The sequence below is a fragment of the Pseudomassariella vexata genome, assembly GCF_002105095.1.
Source record: "Pseudomassariella vexata strain CBS 129021 chromosome Unknown BCR38scaffold_5, whole genome shotgun sequence".
NCBI classification, from domain to species: domain Eukaryota; kingdom Fungi; phylum Ascomycota; class Sordariomycetes; order Amphisphaeriales; family Pseudomassariaceae; genus Pseudomassariella; species Pseudomassariella vexata.
Window position 1 is genome coordinate 2,577,881 of NW_024467960.1, and position 17,289 is coordinate 2,595,169.

Genomic DNA, 17,289 nt, shown 5'->3' on the forward strand with positions numbered 1-17,289 from the left:
GATGAGATGGTGCGATGACGCAAGCCTGACAACTCATAGTAATTGCTTAGCCGCTTGCTTGATCGCTTGCTTCCTAAGAGAGTGACTACCTACACAGGTCCTTTAATACCCTCGAGAACATGCTTACATAATTCATCTGAAAACCGAAAAGAACACCCCAGAAACCCTATCCCTATGCCACTACTGCCGCAACCTTTCGTCCCTGCTGGCGCAGATTTGATCCATGCCGATCTCGATAAATCCTCAACCACCCATCCATCATTTAGACTTCACCTCCACCAACCACATACCTGATTTTGGTAGATAATGGCCTGAAGGACTTGTTTCTTTTCTTAAATACAAAACCACTCAGGAAATTATGGTATGAAATTGATATCACATAGATCATGGCGAACGCCACCGCAAATAGCCTTCCGGCTGGTGGCCAAGGCGGCCAGTCAAACTCGCCTTTCCGAATCACAGGCTTCATCTTCCCGTCAGGAATCACTGACAAATAGATCTGATATTTCCCCTCTTCGCCGTCTACCTACTGCAACGCCGTGGCCATCAGAATTCAGGTTAACCTCAACATTGTCTGTCGAACGGCATTGATATACAAGTTCCACGTGAACACAGCCGACTGCGGAATAGTTACAGCAGAAGACCAGATTCCTACAGCTAAAATAATCGAGGACGTCTTATGAGAATTCACCGAGGCTGCTGTGGAGAGATTTCGCTCGGTGTGACACCTGACCAAGCCTCATGAACCAGAGCCCCCCACTTCCATCTTGACAGAACTATTCCTGACCTTGAAGATAATTCGCAGAAACTAAAAGGATTACAGCGATCGTATGGAAAGTTTGAGCCCTAGGAGAAGCTTCGTATTGCCTGGAAGGGCATTTTGCGGTCAGCAGGCGCCGTGAGATTCCTCCCCTTAACTGCAGAAGTTGAGAACTCGCGCGTCGTCGATGCCTTCGAGTTTCTTATTCCACTGAACTGTTAGGCAACCTTGATGGGCTTTGCCAAGACCACCAAGGTTACCACGTGACTTAGCCCTTCGGGACTAAGTCCAACCTTCGTGCTCCATAGGACTAGATAGAATGTCATGCTTTTACAACCTCACAAATCTTTGACCACCTTTGCGTGTAACATGAACTGTCAACCTGTAACCTTCAATTCATTAAAGTGACTCACGCCACTGGCATTTATTTACCACAGTTCATGAAAATTACCGAAAGGAACGCCTGTATGACATTATCAAGCTAATATGCTGGGAGTCGACGAGTCGGAAAAATGGGAATGGTCGGGGTCAGAAGAGACAGCGGGGCGATTTCATGATTCCAGAAGCGTTTTTATCGCTGGAGGAGAACAACATCGGCCGGTTCTGCCACGGAGCCTATCCAGGTACCTCCTTGATAGACAATGGAGAAGCAACCCAGCAAGCGGCCCAGCCTTTCAAAGCATGCCTATCGTCAAAGAGCCTCAGTCCTCAGAGCCACAATCGTGGGTGACATTCCTATCCGTTCGACGGCTGCTTCGTCTGCAAATGGAGGCAAGTCTGAGCTTCGACGCCCAATCGATGGCAGCAAGGCTGTGTCCTCGACACCACCCTACAGCTATCGAACTGCCATCGACGCTCTTCAGGGACCTGAGGGTTTCCGTATTCGCGGACTGTCTCTCTCTAGCAACATATTGAGTAGCATTGAGAAACAGTATCAGCAGCACCGAGACCGGCACCAGCTGGAGGATAATCCGACCCACTGTGTCCTCAAACGACGTCTCAAACAGCTTGCCGAGCTGAACGTAGCCCAAGACGAGACCATCAAGCAGCTACGTTGTGTGATTAAAGAGCAAGATAACACCATCAAACGCTACAAGTAAACCGTTTAGGGGTCAAGCAGATACTCGATTTTTAGATTCGACCGAGTGCGTGGGATGGAGCGTGCTGCTTTGGCAATGGTTGGTGGGTTTTCTTGAGTTTCCATATTGCGCAATTTGGTCCACTGGAAATGTTGGGCGTGGGAGACTTTTGATATGGCACTGCCGGCTGCATCTGTGGTCGCAAATTTGCGAGTCTACGGAAAGCAGGATAAAACGATATTGCCAATTCCATGAAGGGCTGGATGGATTTTGGCCCCAATATTTGTTACTCAGATACCCTGTATATGTAGTATGTGATGACTAGCAGCCAGGATTGCCTTCCCCGCAAGTCCCACGCGAGGGAGAGGGGACGGGGTTCAGGCTATTCCTGACCTGAAAGGCCGGATTCTGGTGTCCTGTTAATCAGTGATACTGTCGCACATGTGCAACGTATGTGGCCACTTGCTCTTGTCGCTAGAGGCATGGGGGCATACCATTGTTCTACGACAACACCAGATTCTGCCATGAACAAGCATTAAGTGGTATCCCAGTTGAACCTATAGTAGAACGATGCGGCATAAAACACCAGAAGGTTTCAAGTTACTGTAATTATATCAATTTGTCTCTAAAGCTAACACTACCTAAATCGAACCGTTATTGAGACCTTTCAAAATGAAAAAAAATAAATTGATAGCGTATTGAAGAATTTAAATCTATCTTGCCTGTGTGTGCCTTCCTTTTGCAGACCATAACAAACCATGTGTATAAACAAACCAGATAACCACTGACCCAGTAAACGAAATGACTACTCAAGGAAAAGTCATCTTACAAAGTGTCTTGAAAACCCTTATTCTCAAATAACCTCAACCCAACGCAAACTCGTAGATTTCAACGAGTGGAAGTAGCTTCAAGTCCCATCACCACCCTCTGCTCCTCAGTTCAAGAATCCAATTTCCTTCCAAATGTGCACATACTTCCTGGCGACCTCCTCACTCACCGGCCCAACCTTCCTCAAACTCTCAGAATGTTCAAGAGTCCTCTTCACATCCAACACCAACCCTCCACATGACATTCTCAAGAAGTTGTCATCCAAGAAATCCAACAAGGTGGCCGCGGGATTGCCCCTCTGAGGCGCATGCCTTACTTTCTCCAACCACTCCCCAAACGGCACCACGTTCTTTCTATTGATCCCCAGCGCATCAGCCAAGACCCCTGTCATCTCTCTCCAGGGCTGTCCGACGGGGTTCTCAATATGATAAACCGGGTACGGCTCCTTATCCATCAACACGAGGTCCGACAGAGCGGCCGCGATGTCGTTAACGGACGTCCAGTACAGGCCCCCCTCGAGGTCGGGAAGCGCATTGAGCGTTTGAGAGGATTTGACCAGGAACCCAAAGTGCTCCATCGGGTTCCAATATCCGCTCGTCTTGCTGCCGGCAATCTGGCCCAACCGCACGGCCATGGTGCGGAACCGCGTCGGGTTCTGGTGCAGCGTGGCGTCAAGCATGAGCTCGCAGCCCCATTTGGCATCGCCGTAGCCGTTGGGCAGGACCGAGTCGATGGTTGTGCGGGCTTCGGGAACAAGGGTTTTGGGCTTGGACGGGTTGTATTCATCGTGGACTTTGGAGGTGTCGGTGTTGGAGTAGAGCCCGTAGTGCCCCACTACGCCGATGGAGGATACCATTTGGAAACTGAATTTGAATCCCTGTGGCCGTCGAGTGGAGCCGTCCCGCGATAGGTCGAGAAGGTTCCGCATTACCTGGAATTGGGACTCGAAGCCCGAGAGGGGGCGCTTGGCGCTCATGGGCCAGGCGTTGTGGATTAGGTGCGTGACGGAGTTAACCAAGCCTTCGTACTCGTTGTTGGTGAGACCGAAAAGGGGTTTAGCCGTGTCGGTTTGGTAGACGAGCAACTTGTGCTTAAGGGCTTCGGGGAACCGGATCCCCTTTTCTCGCATGGCCTTTTGCTGGCGGATGTAAGGCTCTGCTTTGTTCTCGCGGTTCAGACAGACAATGGTCTTGATGTCTGGGAGGGCGGCGAGATGGTACACCAGGTTCCCGCCTAGTGATCCGGAGGCGCCGGTGACGAGCACGACCTTCTCGTTGGGGTTTGCGGCGGGGAGAGCGCCGGTAGGGGAGGGAACAGAGAAGCCTGAGGTGTATTTGGCTACTAACTCCTCGACGGCCTTTTTGCGTGATTCCAGGGCAGCTTTCTCAGTATCGCTCAGTTGTGAGGTGCTCTTGAGGACCTCCGACACGGGAGCAAGAGCCGTCATTGGTGGAAGTGACTCGGTCTCGTCAGCCAGCGATCGGGCGTAACCGGCCCCGCTCTTGGTTGCAGTGTCTCCTAGGAGCAACTGCTTCAGATCGGCCACGGTGGGACACTCGAGGAAGAGGGACTCGTGCTGAATGTCAAGGTTCAGCTCATCACGGAATCGACTGACGACTACAAGGGATAGAAGAGAATCCACCCCCGAGTCGGCGAAGTTGGTGTCATCAGTAAGATCTTCCATCGCGACACCACTCTCTTCCGAAACGATTTCAAGAGCGCGCTGGAAGTCGAATCCCTTGGGGGCAAGAGAGTCCTCATCAGTGACAGGAGTGGTCGCCCCCGTCGCCGCGGCGCTCGCAGTGGCACTAGTACCCGGCGTCGTGGTCCCAGTGCTAGGCCCCGACTCTCCCAGCAGTGTCTTGAGGTCGCCAACAGTGGGGTACTCGTAGAAAAGCGAGTTGAAGTCGAGATCCACATCAATCTCCTCCTTGAACCGAGCCGAGATGGTCAGACCGAGGAGAGAGTCAACGCCGACGTCACCAAAGACGGTGCCGTCCGTCAGGTCCTCCACAGCGAGACCGCTTTCCTCGGCGATGATGGCCAAAGCCTGGGTCGTCTTGGGCGCTTGTGGCTCTATAATCACTGGCAAAACAGCTTTAGGCGTACTGTTGTACGAAGCTGTGGATGCCGCGGGAGCCGCTGGAATAGCCTGCTGCCTCTTCTGCGCAGCCTGGCTCTTCTGCCCGCTTTCGAGGGACAGGATGACCTTGAGGACTCGGCGGGGAACTCCTTGGATCTGAATAGAAGAGTCAGTCATGTTGGTATCCCATACCCGTAGGAAACGTAGTACTTGCCGCAATCTGCCCAAGACTAGCCACAACCCTATCCCCATCAAAAATAGCCACGTCGCCATGCCACAACTTATCAGCCCCCTCCTCCATCTTCGTATATGTGGTATATTCCTTATCAAAATCAATCGGCTCAAACATCTGGAACGAGCCCCACCCATGATTCATATAAACCTGATTATCCAAATCGGTCGCATCGTTGCAATTCATCGTGAACCCGCAACTCTGCGTCAACGAGTCAATGATCGCCGGATTGGTGTGGAAATCCCCGCCACGCTTCACGCTCCCGTAGCTGAGGCGGGAAGACGCCTCGAAGGTCCCGCTGTTGAGAACTATCTCGTCGATGGCGCGGTAGTCGTCGTGGAAGCGGGCGAGGGGCCGGATGGCGCGGTAGGCTTGTGGCCGGTTGAAGCGCGCCGTGACGCCTTGGGCGATGCCATCGCGGAGGGTTTGCATCTTTTGTTTGATGGAGGCGGCCTGCTTTTGGAGCGTTTTCTGTAGGCTGCCGTCTTGGAAGCGGACTACGCAGCGGGCGTGTTCTTGAAGTTTTTGTTTACTCTGTTTCCAATTAGCTCAAGTATACTTGACCAACGAGGGGTGATGAAAGTAAATGAAAGGAAAAGGGGTATAAGAAAGCAGACTTACATCAAACGACATGAACTTAACCCTCGCCTCATTCTTAGCCCAATCCACATCTGCATGCGCCTGCAACATCTGCGGTCCCTCCCGGGGCTGCAAAATCAACGCCTTCGAAATCGTCATATCCGCCACATCCACCAGCCTCTCCTTCTTACCTGGGCGATGGCGCTCCAAGAAATACGTACCGAGCGTCAGCGCAATATCCGCATACACGGACGGCGTGCACAGCGGGATCCCATCGACTTCGTGTCCCTGGACCAGAGGACTCAGATCCTTGCGCGCTATGTCCGCTTCGACGACCATGTGGATCTTGTCCGAGTCGGCTGTTTCCTCAACGACGCGGTGGATCGTCGTGCTCTCGAGTTTGGTCGACTTGCTGTTGTTAATGATCAAGGGAGGGTCGCCCTTCCGCAAAGACCAGTCGTTCACGTATTGGATCCAGTATTCCTTGAGATCCCAGTTGTACGCCGGCAGCGCGAGGACCTTGTGCGAGGCCTTGAAGTCGGCGTGGTAGCCCGACCAACGAATGTTGGCGCCGTTGGCATACAGCGTCTTCAGGCTTGTTGCCAGGATCTGCCAGGTTGAGCGGCCGCGCTGCAGCGAGGAAAGGGATGCGACTTGGGACCCTAAGACAGCCTTCACCATGCCTGAGATGGCCGGGTGCGGACCAATCTCGAGCATGGCTGTTTGTTCGGACAGGAGGCCGTGGGTGTGTGCTGTCTCGAGGGCTTGCAGCATGTTGACGGGTTCGCGGCAGTGGCGGGCGAGGTATGAGGGGCCGAAATTGGTCTTGTCATCGCTGTTGACGATGCTGCCGTCCAGGGGGCACATGATGGGGATTTGAGGCTGGGAGTAAGTTATACCCGCTGCGAGTTTCTCGAAATCGGCCAGGATGGGGTCGACTTGCGAAGAGTGGAAGGCATAGGGGACCTTGAGCAGAGTGGACTTCATCCCCGCATTGGTGAGTAGTCCCTGGAATATGGAGATACTGCTGCTGGGGCCAGCCAAGACAGTCTCTACGGGCGAGTTGATGCAAGCAATTTCGTGCTTATGCTCCTTGAGAACCTTGGAAATGGCGTCTACCGCTCCCTTGACCACGAGCATCGAGTGCGTATCCTTTGTGCACTTCTCTTGGAGAAGCTCGGCCCGTTTTCCGACAAGGTAGACAGTATCCGCATCGCAAAGGACTCCAGCGACATTAAGAGCCGCATACTCGCCCAAACTATGTCCGACGACCGCAGTAGGAAGGATATTCCACGATGCCCAGAGTCTGCTCAGCGCAATCTGCAGGCACACACTCGCGAGCTGGACAGCCGTAGGCGAAAAGACGCCGACGTCTTGTTCATCTGAAGTGATGACGGTAAGAATGGACGGGAAGCCCAGACTCTGGCCAATCTGGTCCAGACGGCGCATCTCGTTGCGGAAGAGGGAGAAGCTCTCGAAGAGCTGCTTGCCCATCCCGGGGTACTGTGCGCCTTGGCCCGTGAAGGTGAAGACTACCTTTGGGGCGCTCTTGGGTCTCTTCATGCCCGTCTGGTCTCGCAGTGCAGCCTCGATCTGGGTGCAGATTTCTTCAGGGCGCGAGCCGGTGAGCATAACGCGGTGCTGGTGGTGTTGGCGACGGGCTGTGGTGGTGTAGGAGAGTTGACCCATTGAAACTTCCGGGTTCTGCTTCAGGAACTCGAGCATGGATCTCAGGTTGCCCTGGAGAGAGGCGCCGTTCTTGGCCGATACTGCGACGACGTGGGGGTTTCGTGGGTCTTGTTCTTCGCTGGAGAATTCCCGCTTGATGATGGGCGCATCTTCGATCAACAGCGCCGAGTTTCCGCCAGCGGCACTAAAGTTGTTGACGAAGACCCGCCTGGGCTTCGCAGGGTCGGAGCTCCTGTCCCAAGCCGTCGGCTTCAAAGCGATCTTGACATTGCGTTGGTCGAGGTCAGTCGGGAACCGATGGTTGATCTTGGTCTTGATACCGCAGTGCGGAACAATGGTGTTCTTCTGCATCATAAGCAGTACCTTAATCAAACTCGAGACACCCGACGCCGCCTCTCCATGTCCGATATTAGCCTTGGCCGACCCCAGGTACAGCGCTTCATCACTAGTTCTGCCCTTCTTGACTACCTCAAGCGGCGGCGCAAAAGTGTCAAGAACACTGGACATCTCCCCTCCATCGCCGGCTTGGGTGCCAGTCCCGTGCATCTCGACGTAGCTGACCGTGTAAGGGTCCACAGCACCCTGGTTCAGAATCTTGCTGAAGATGGCACGTTGAGCACCTACATGCGGGCGGGTGATAGACTCGGACTCGGCCGAGTGATTGGTGTACGCGCCCAGGATGACCCCCTGAATCGGGTCGTTGTCGGCAATGGCGTCTTCGAGACGTTTGATGATGACCGTCCCGATGCCTTCGCCACGACAGTAACCATCAGCCGCATCATCAAAGGTCTTGCAGTTTCCAGTCCGCGAGAGGAAGTGACCTCGGTCGAGCCCAGCCGTGAAATCAGGGTTCGTCAGGACGTTGGTGCCACCAGCAATAGCCGTGTCGATGTCCCCTCGCCACAGCGAATTGCAAGCCAGGTGGATACCCGCCAGACTAGAAGAACACGCCGTATCGACTGCATAACTTGGACCACTGAACTTAAAGCAGTAGTTGATGCGCCCGGGTATGAAAGCCCGATTTCCACCGGGTATGAAGTAAGTGTCGATATTCTGGGCGGAGTTGGTCTCCATCCAGTCATTGCTAGTGACACCATAAAAGACGCCCACGCGATCTCGTCTAGTCGAAGGGGTAGCATCGGGGACAATGCCAGCCTGCTCAATAGCTTCGTAGGCCGTCATCAAGGCCAGCCGCTGCGCGGGGTCTATCTGCGGCGCTTCTCGGGGCGATATGTTGAAAAAGCGTGCATCGAACACCGCCGGGTCGTCAAGCCAGCACCCAAAAGGGGTCGTGCTCGAGTTTTTGGTGGCGCCTGTGGGATCCACGTGCGTTTTGGCGTCCCAGTGCAATGCCGGGACAGGCTTGTGCACGTCGAGGCCTTGGTAGAGGAGGTCCCAGAATGCCTCGTTGTCCTTGGCCCCCGGGAACCGCCCGGACATGCCGATGATGGCCAGCTTGGGTTTCTTGGGGTTGGAGCTGGTCAGATCTTCCGGTGCAGCAGAAGGTATGCTCTTTGCCGGTCTGGATGGGAGTAAGGAGCGCAGGGAGGTTTGCTTGAGCGCCGTGTAGATGAGTTGCTCGGCAGTGGTTCCGATGGGAACGACGCTGAATGTCTTGGGGCCCACTTTCCGGATGCATGTCTGCAGTTCGTCCAGAACGGCATTCCAGCGAATCGGTTCCAGCAGTACTTGTGTCACTGCATCCTTTAGCCGCTTCTCAAAATTCCCGCCTTCGACTGTGATCCCAGTGCTCGACAGGACGGGTATTTGGTTGGGACGTATGGCCGCCCTGCTGTCAGGGCTCAGCAGCCCATTAACAATCTCTTCGACATCATTCTGCGAAGAAAGATGCGGAGCATGGTATGGGGCATATATGGGAATGCTCTTGAATCTGAAGTCCTTGAAGATTGCCGAGCTGCTCAGCTGTGCCAGCGCGCTTGGCGGGCCGCTCACGGTAATTCCGTTGGGCGCATAGGCGCTGATGTAGGGCCTGCTGGTCAGGGGTAGTTTCTAATGTTCAATATTTGGTCAGCAACCGAGGAAAAGTTCATGATGAGACACAACGAAAAACAAGGAAAGCGTCGTGACCTTACCGTCTCTTCGCAAAACTTGTGCACCGCCGCGGATGACGCCGTTCCAGGCACGATGATGGACCAGAACTGTTCCGAATCCTGCGAGGGCTCCAATCGCTTCCCAAGATCAGTCACATGCATGCCTATTCTAAAGGCAACAATTACGGCCTGAACAGCCTTTGGGACGAGGTCAAGCGTGCTGCAACTGCAACTAATAGCCGCGGCGGCTAAGGCCCCTGTGCAGAGACCGAGAATGCGGGCATTGTCCGCATGGGGGTACCAAGGGTCCGCTTGGCTGCACAGTGCATATTAGCTTCTGCTGGCCAAGACAAGGGCACATATATTTCGTAATAAAATCCTTACCTGATGAAGAACCCGAGCTGATACATACAGGTAACCGCCATATCTAGGGGCACACATCGCTTCCCGCCTTGCTTCCACAGAACGAGGTCATCCAGGCATGTGAACCGGGGAAGATCATCTCGGACCTGGCCTGGGAGCTTGAAGATCTCTGTCCGGATGGCATCGTAGGACTTGACGAGGAAGTCTTCTAGAACAGGGTTGTGTCTGTGGCGGAGGAGATCTTTGAGATGGGGCTGTATGTCGTAGGTCTGGTCTCCGAAGAGGTACAGCTTCAGTTGGTCTGACATGATGAAGTAAATAAGATATCAGTCAGTATAACAGGGAGCCTCTAAGTGTTTGTGCTGGCCTGTACCTATGACTTGGACCGGGGAATGATTCTGTGTGAAAGTATGATGCCCGAGATATATGGAGTGCGAGAGCTCTGTTATTTACATCTTTGACTGAGACGATGGTACTTCATATGTCTGCCTGCCTGCAAGAAATGGTACCCTTGCCTTGCCACCGTTCCACACATTCAGCCAAGAATACCACACGATAGCAACTATAGCCTCGTCCGTACTTGGGAGCCTAATCTCGGGAGAAGCTGTCGCATCGTTCCACCGAAGTTGGGAGCTATGAACATAGTCGGAGCGAATCCCACGTCAGCCATAAACAACGTAATACTTCAGCTCACGTCATTACTGTTGATTTGGTTCCCCGAAAGCATGAAACGGCGACAACTTCACATGGGAAACAAACCAGCTCTGCTATTCGACGGCCACGCCATTCAGCCTCCAGCTATGCCCGAGGATTATCGCTACAAAGGGAAAGAACCAACAGGGTGTCTTCCTCATTAGCCAGCATGAAATAGAATGATGTACATGGCGTTTCTCATTTTCCGAAAGTTGTTGAGACTAGGACTTGTGGCGCCGTGGAATGGAGAGACTATTGTGACAAAGGCTTCTGGAAGATATGGCTAGAGTACCCGCCGGGGAATTCTCCACAGATCTAACGTAATGCAGGAATAATAACCAGATGCCTCTTTTCTTCCCAATAATCCATACGAGCGAATCACTAGAGCCCAGAAAGGCGCGTACCGCTATACTCAGAATGGACTGCGTTATCCAGATTTGTTTAGTTTAGAGAGCATGACTTTTGATCTGTCCTATCCCTCATGGCGTGCAAATACGTCCTTTTGACAGGTTACATGACATAGCCGTCGTTTTTACTTATTTTTAAGGTTTCATGTCCTCTCGGATGATCACATCATGGAATCTGGAGCCTTCAACAAGGAATATCGATCTAGAAGCCTTCGCAGTTTCACCACTAATGCGTCGAAACGGCCACCTGCGTATCGGCCGGGTTGGAATCTATATGAACAGCTGCACGTAGGTGCCGCACGTATTTTGTGACCTTACGGCGCCAACATGGAAGGGAATGAGCGTGATTCTCGGGTAATTCTGCGGGTTATATTTCCTCACCGTTACACGTTTCCGGACCATCGGGTTTTCCAAAACCACGTAATACACCATTTTTCTTGGGCTGACGAACCGCAGAGCGGCATTAGGCAGTGATATTACCTAGTCTCTCCCGTGGCTTCGGGAGGGATTTTGGACAGCTAAGACAAAGGGGTTTTGCACGATTGGCCCATTGGCGCCAGGTTATAAACACCTATGTCATGCAATGTAGTTCAATTGAGTCGATCACTTCCTCGTCTGAAATTCTAATACTCCGTGGGGGTAATTTTTGTGGGTGGTGATTGCTCAGATGCCTCTGATCCTGCACACACCATGTCTCTTTTTTTAACTGCCTTACTAAAGTCCCTCACTCGGTGTAGATAACGTAAGGACAAACGATACACAGAGAACTCGATAATGGACCGTAAGTTGTACGATACGCCAAGGAAATAAGTTATTTATCACTTCGAGTCCTGCATACTGATCGGAAGCAACTTGCAGAACCCTAATGCCACTATTCTCGTATTGGTTTTTTGTCATCCCCCGCCGTGCGCTGTGAGAAATGTGCTAAATAGGTATGATTGAGTGCCTTGAGATGACCGCTGTATGGGGATTCCGCTCTGCGTTGCGGCTCGCGCATTCAAACTTAGGACGAGAATGTTGGTGACACAAATGGGACTTGCCAAGTCGGTGCTTACTGAATGACATTCTGAGAAGTAAAGTAGGTCTGCGCTCAGCTTGCGTACTGGTGTGTTGACCGAGATAGATGAAGGTGGGGGAAGGAAGTAGCTCAGGAGAGCAGGTTTCTTCGGAGGAGCCGGCAGGTCCCGTTTCGCTGGTGCTTATGCTGCCACCTCGTGGGAACTTGACTCGTTTGGTTGCTTTGCCGCGTTGTGCTAGACTGAAAAAGAGGCGCTACACTGGGGGTACAATGTCGATCTTCGTTCAATATACCTTATCGGCATGGCAGCCAATAGATAGGCGCGACGTTCGGGGCCATCGGTGGCTGATGGATTATCAACGTGTGGTTATCTGCGCCGCTGGATGAGGGTGAGGATGAGGGCTGAAGTTATGCATGAAGTTACTTCAGGTAGGGCTGACGTAAGTGGAACAGCTGCAGAGTCCCCCACCCTTCGTGAGCGACAAGTTGGGGGAAGGAGGGGGGGTGGTGGCTGGGTTGTTAACTAATCCAGTCACAATTGACAACAATGGTCCGGTGAAGTGTCTCGGATCCTGCTTGTGCAACGATCCTGCAACGTTGATTTGGTTTGTTCTTCACCATGTCCTGATTCCTGAGTGTGTCTATCGTTGTGGGAAGACCGTTTTAAGCCCCTTGTTCACATGGATTGAAATTTGTCTGGCCAAGTCCCACTGTTCTAGACTGGACTGTTCAACAGATCATCAGATATCTTCTAAAAGTTTCGCGGCAATAATTCAACCTCTTGCAGCATGCCAGACACTCCACCTCGACGGTTGAAACTACGATCGAGCTGTGACGCATGTGGTGCCGCCAAGCTCAAGTGTAGTCGGACCCAGCCCTCGTGCCAACGCTGCGTGTCTCTCAGCCTGGTCTGCGTCTATGGAGTGTCCCGGAAATCTGGCAAACCGCCACGAGAGTCTCCGAGGCAAATGCAGAGAATCAAAGCTCCAACGTCGAGCGATCATCCCGTGGGTATGGATATTGATCTGCTTGGCGACACTAGCAGCAACGGCGGAGGCATGATGCTGAATTTCGGGTCTTTGCCGACGGTAAATAGCGTCCTCCGGGATGATATGGACGACAGTATCAACAGCAACAATCTTATGGGCGGCGCTGATGGTCCTGACGGGTTTGGCACTCTGTTGGGGCCGCCCATTTCGATGGACTTTGAGGAATGGGTGTTTTCGAATGAATGCAGCGATAACCAACTCGCTACAAATATTGAGACTACACCGATATCCACGTGTTCAGATAACGGGGCACCCAACCATTCAGCGACACATCAACTCGACGGCACCACAGGCCACGACTGCCCTCGAGAAGCCTACGCGATCCTGGGCAGCCTGTCCTTCGTAAACATCAACCATATCGCCGCTCTGGCTCCAGCAAGTTCCGTACCAAATTCAACACCCCCCTCCTCCACCGCTCCAGCCGAGTGCGTCCCCCTAGACGACGTCCTTCGCATCAACCGCGAAGCGAGCGAGCGCCTCAGCCGGCTCCTAACTTGCTCTTGTTCTCGCTCTCCGCACCTAGCCCTCCTCTACGCCTCTATCCTCAGCCGCGTGCTAATATGGTATCAACAAGCGGCTGGCTGCACCCAAAGCGCCTCTTGGAGTCCCGCGGCCGCGGCCGTGGAACCGGTACTCCGCAGTGCGCCCGCCTCGGCATCGGGATCCACTTTCGGATTGGCGTCTTCGCCTTGGTCGAGCACGGCGGTAAGCACCGTCAGCACCGGGTGCGCGAGCACGCCTACGCTGACGCAGGCCACGGGATTGGAGGTCGCGCCGGCGCAGATGGCGATTGGGTCATTTAATATTGATGATGAGCGGGTGCAGACGGCGCTGAAGATCCAGCTGGTGTCAAGCGAGATGCGGAGGGCTGGGCGCGTGATTGATTTGTTTTCTTCGCAGTGCTCGGGAGCCCCTTGTTCTTCCGAGGCGTGTTCGTTTGGTGGAGTTGATAGTCTGTATAGGAGTTTGAGTTCGTGGCTTAGGGGGGAGCATTCGAGGATTACCGGGATTATGAGGACTAAGGTGAGGCAGTTGAGCGAGGGCATTCACTAGACTAGACTTCCCTTGTTATATAGACACACATCCATCAACCAATACTTGCGTGACTGGTTTCTCTGCATTCGCATTTGCATGCCCTTCTATCGATCTATCATCATATCATACCCCCCATATTGCTTGCACCCTTCTACTTGCCCTCTTTCCCTGCTGCAATTTTACCCCCTTGATCACCCCTTTAATACTGTAACATTCCATCCACATCAACTGCCACCCCCCTGAGCTCATACCCCTCCCTCTCCGCCCTCTGCCACTGCTCCTTCACAATTTTCAACCTATCCTCCCCTCGTGGCACAAACCGAGCCGCAAACGGCTTTGGCGTCGTGAACCCCGCATCCGGGTACGCATTTTCACTCAAATCCATGGTCTGCTCCACGCCGTCCACAACCGGCGGCCGTATCTCAAACGCCCACAACATATTCGCCAACGCGATATCGAGTGAGTTCTCCGCCAGTCTTGCACCCGGGCACGTCCGTCGCCCTGTGCTGAAGGTGAAGTGGTCCCGCTTGTACGGGTCGCTCATGGCCGCGTACTCGGAGCTGTACAGGTTGTGCTCCAGGTACCGCTCGGGCATGAATTCGAAGGGGTTTTCGTAGCGGCTCGGGTCGTAGTGCAGGAATGCCGTGTTAGCGAGTAGGATGGTGCCCTTGGGGATCACGTGGTGCTTGTACACGATGTCGTTGTCGGTGTAATGGCGGATCCCGGGGGCTAATACAGGGTTGATGCGCAGCATTTCTTTCACACAGGCTCGAATATAGGGCAGGTTGCGCACGTCGGCGAAGGTGGGCGTGCGGTCTGGACCGACAACGCGCATTAGCTCTTCCTGAGCGACGGATTGGACGCGTGGGTAGGCGGCGAGGTGCAGGACGAGGCTGTTTAGTGTGGCCGCGGAGGTTTCAAAGCCGGCTTCTACCATGCCGCCTGCTACCCACGCTAGGTCGATGTCGTTCAGACCTTGGGCGTACCAGGATTGCTTGGTCTCGAGCATTTCGCGCCCGTAACACGCTGGGGCCCGGCCTGCTTCGTGCAGTTTTTCCAGTCGGCGCCAGAGACCCATCTTAATATCGAGCACCTGCTTGGCACACTCGGCGGCGTATTTTCTTCCGGGCTGCAGCCACTCCGGTAAATGAGCCAGAGGCGGCAACTCATCGACAAGGAAAGCACCCGGCCGCGAAGTAGCCCTGAGTATGGTCTGGCTACGAACGGCATTATGCACATCCGGATGGTCCCAAGTCTTGACCCTTGTGCCGAAAGTATTCGTCATGATGATGCTAAATGCAAACCGCCGCATATGCACATAAAAGTCGCGCTCGTTCTCGTTATCGGTGGCAAGGTCAAACAGCAACTGCTTCGTCTCGAACTCCTGGCTCGGCACAAACGTCGCCGTGATGGGCACCGACGTGATCTGCCTCACCACGGACCTTTGTGCCCGCCAATGGGGGCCATACGGCATGGTCGGCATACGGAGACCGCCCGTTACCAAGTCGTGGCCTAGTGGAGAGGGCGCCTTGGACGAGGTGTTGATGGCTTGTTTCTCGAGGATTTCGCGCACCGCTTCGGGCGTGTTGATGACGACCCAGTTGTACCAACCCACCCGCAGCTTGAAGACGTCGCCATAGTCTCTGGCCCACTTGCGGAAGGTAGCTGGGGCTTTGGGAGGCAGTTTGTAGCCGACGCCGATTAAGGGGTAGCCCTTGGGTCCTGGGATCGTGTCTAGTCTGCGGTCACGGTGGAGCCATGCTGTGAGGAGCGCCGCGATGCCAAGGACTACGGCCAAGACCGGGATTCGGTGGTGTTGATAAAGGGAGAGTATTTGGTCCATTCTGGAAGTAGTGAAGGGAATGGTATTCACAGAAGGAGGAGATATATAGTGTTTGGAGCTTTTTTATATGAAACGTTCTCATTTACTGTTATGCCGCAGAATTGGAGATGTGCAACATTCCTATGCAAGAACCCAGAGTAGATGCTTCGATGGCCTGCAGAGATGTGTTGTGTCAACCAAATACTTATCTCGGTGAAACCAGACTATGAGTGCTATTACTATAGAGGCTTCCTCCCTGCCTGTCTGGAGGGATCACGTACAATCCTTGCCGTCTCGTGCCCCGTAGCGGCACAAAACTACCCTATGGCCACGGAGATTAAGGGCTTTGACGTGAAATATATCTCCGAAATCCCGACGACCCCCGAGACTTTGGACAAGAACAACGCCCGAGGTAGCATGTGTTTCACACCTTGAGCTGCCTAAACCTGAATAAGCCTAGCCAGCCACGCTTTCGGAGGATACGGCACACGGAAGCTAAACGACGATCATGACGGGAGACCAGGGTCCTATCTTTAACCAATGGGATAAAACTTTTAAATCCCGATCTTTCAGCCCCGAAAAGCTTGGCATCCCGCCCGGCTAGATTCCGTATTAGTGAGAATCCCACTCGGCAGTCACGTGGGATGCGGCAGATTAAGATGATACAAATCTCACCCTCGCGTATTGAAGCAGATTTGGGAGGTGAAAAGCGCCTGAGTGGGGGTGTCAGCTTGCCAGGAGGGAAGGAATTGGAATCTTTACCCGCTAAACATTAACAAGTGGGTGTGAGTGAGATGGTGAAGGGAACTCCACACCCCCCCTTTCCCCCACACCACACCCCCTTCGAAGAGCCAGCCAAACGGGTACGCGTACGTTTGACCTAATATGTTTCTGTCAGATACGGGGATCCCGCTCCGTAGTACTCTGAGGCTGTAGAACGTATCTTTGTAGTAGCATGCGAAGAAGGTACATGCGGCTTAGGAACACGAGAATTCCGACACATCCCACAGGTCGGTTTACGAACATGACAATTGCGACCATGAGTGGCTGGCTCGCTGTTTCTGACAAATAGAAAGTCAGTTGCGAATTGCAAAATTCTGCGGTTGAAAGCAGTGTGTTGAAAGCAGTGTGACGTGATGTGACGTAAGGTAGTTTAGCAGAGGGACTGCCTGCGCAAGACAAAAAAAGAACCAAACTTTGGCCTAGGTTGTAACTCCGCCCAAGTTTTCTCCCAGAGGCTTCCTATAATGGCGTCCAACAAGGAATCTCAGGCCACAACAGCATCCCCTGCTCCCCCCTCCAGCCAGCCGCCTATCCGTCCCCCGTCGTCTTTGGCATCAACCTCTTCGCGCTCTGCATCGCCGTCTTCTGCATGGCACTGGATAATACCATCATCTTGAGTGCCATCCCCCGCATTACGGATGAGTTACACGCCCTCGATGATATGGGATGGTATGGTTCTTGTTAGTTTTCTCCTTTTCCTGCTTTTCCTCGTTTCATCCCTTTACTGTGATGCTGATGTTAGTTGCGCTGCGTACTTCCTCACAGCATGCGCCTTTCAACTCCCCTACAGCAAGATCTTCCGCCTTGTCAATTTCAAA

The 17,289-nt window shown here is 53.3% G+C and overlaps 3 protein-coding genes across 3 annotated transcripts; 1 reads left to right on the forward strand and 2 right to left on the reverse strand.

Annotated features, from left to right (window-relative positions):
* Positions 1–1,401: 1,401 nt before the first annotated feature.
* BCR38DRAFT_484143 (uncharacterized protein) lies at positions 1,402–1,860 on the forward strand (the record flags this gene model as incomplete). Its single annotated transcript, XM_040863715.1, has 1 exon — positions 1,402–1,860. The coding sequence occupies one exon, from the start codon at positions 1,402–1,404 to the stop codon at positions 1,858–1,860; it is 459 nt and encodes a 152-aa protein (XP_040717494.1).
* Positions 1,861–2,490: 630 nt separating this feature from the next.
* On the reverse strand, positions 2,491–10,077 carry BCR38DRAFT_512687 (polyketide synthase). Its single transcript, XM_040865046.1, has 5 exons — positions 9,686–10,077; positions 9,344–9,617; positions 5,604–9,260; positions 4,965–5,516; positions 2,491–4,906 (listed from the first exon to the last, which is right to left on the reverse strand). Exons 1-5 carry the CDS (start codon positions 9,970–9,972, stop codon positions 2,774–2,776), a joined length of 6,903 nt encoding a protein of 2,300 aa, XP_040717495.1. The 5' UTR covers positions 9,973–10,077; the 3' UTR covers positions 2,491–2,773.
* Positions 10,078–13,397: 3,320 nt separating this feature from the next.
* On the reverse strand, positions 13,398–15,709 carry BCR38DRAFT_408455 (cytochrome P450; the record flags this gene model as incomplete). Its single annotated transcript, XM_040858268.1, has 3 exons — positions 13,398–13,849; positions 13,914–13,978; positions 14,118–15,709. The coding sequence occupies 3 exons, from the start codon at positions 15,707–15,709 to the stop codon at positions 13,398–13,400; spliced, it is 2,109 nt and encodes a 702-aa protein (XP_040717496.1).
* Between the last annotated feature and the right edge of the window lie 1,580 nt (positions 15,710–17,289).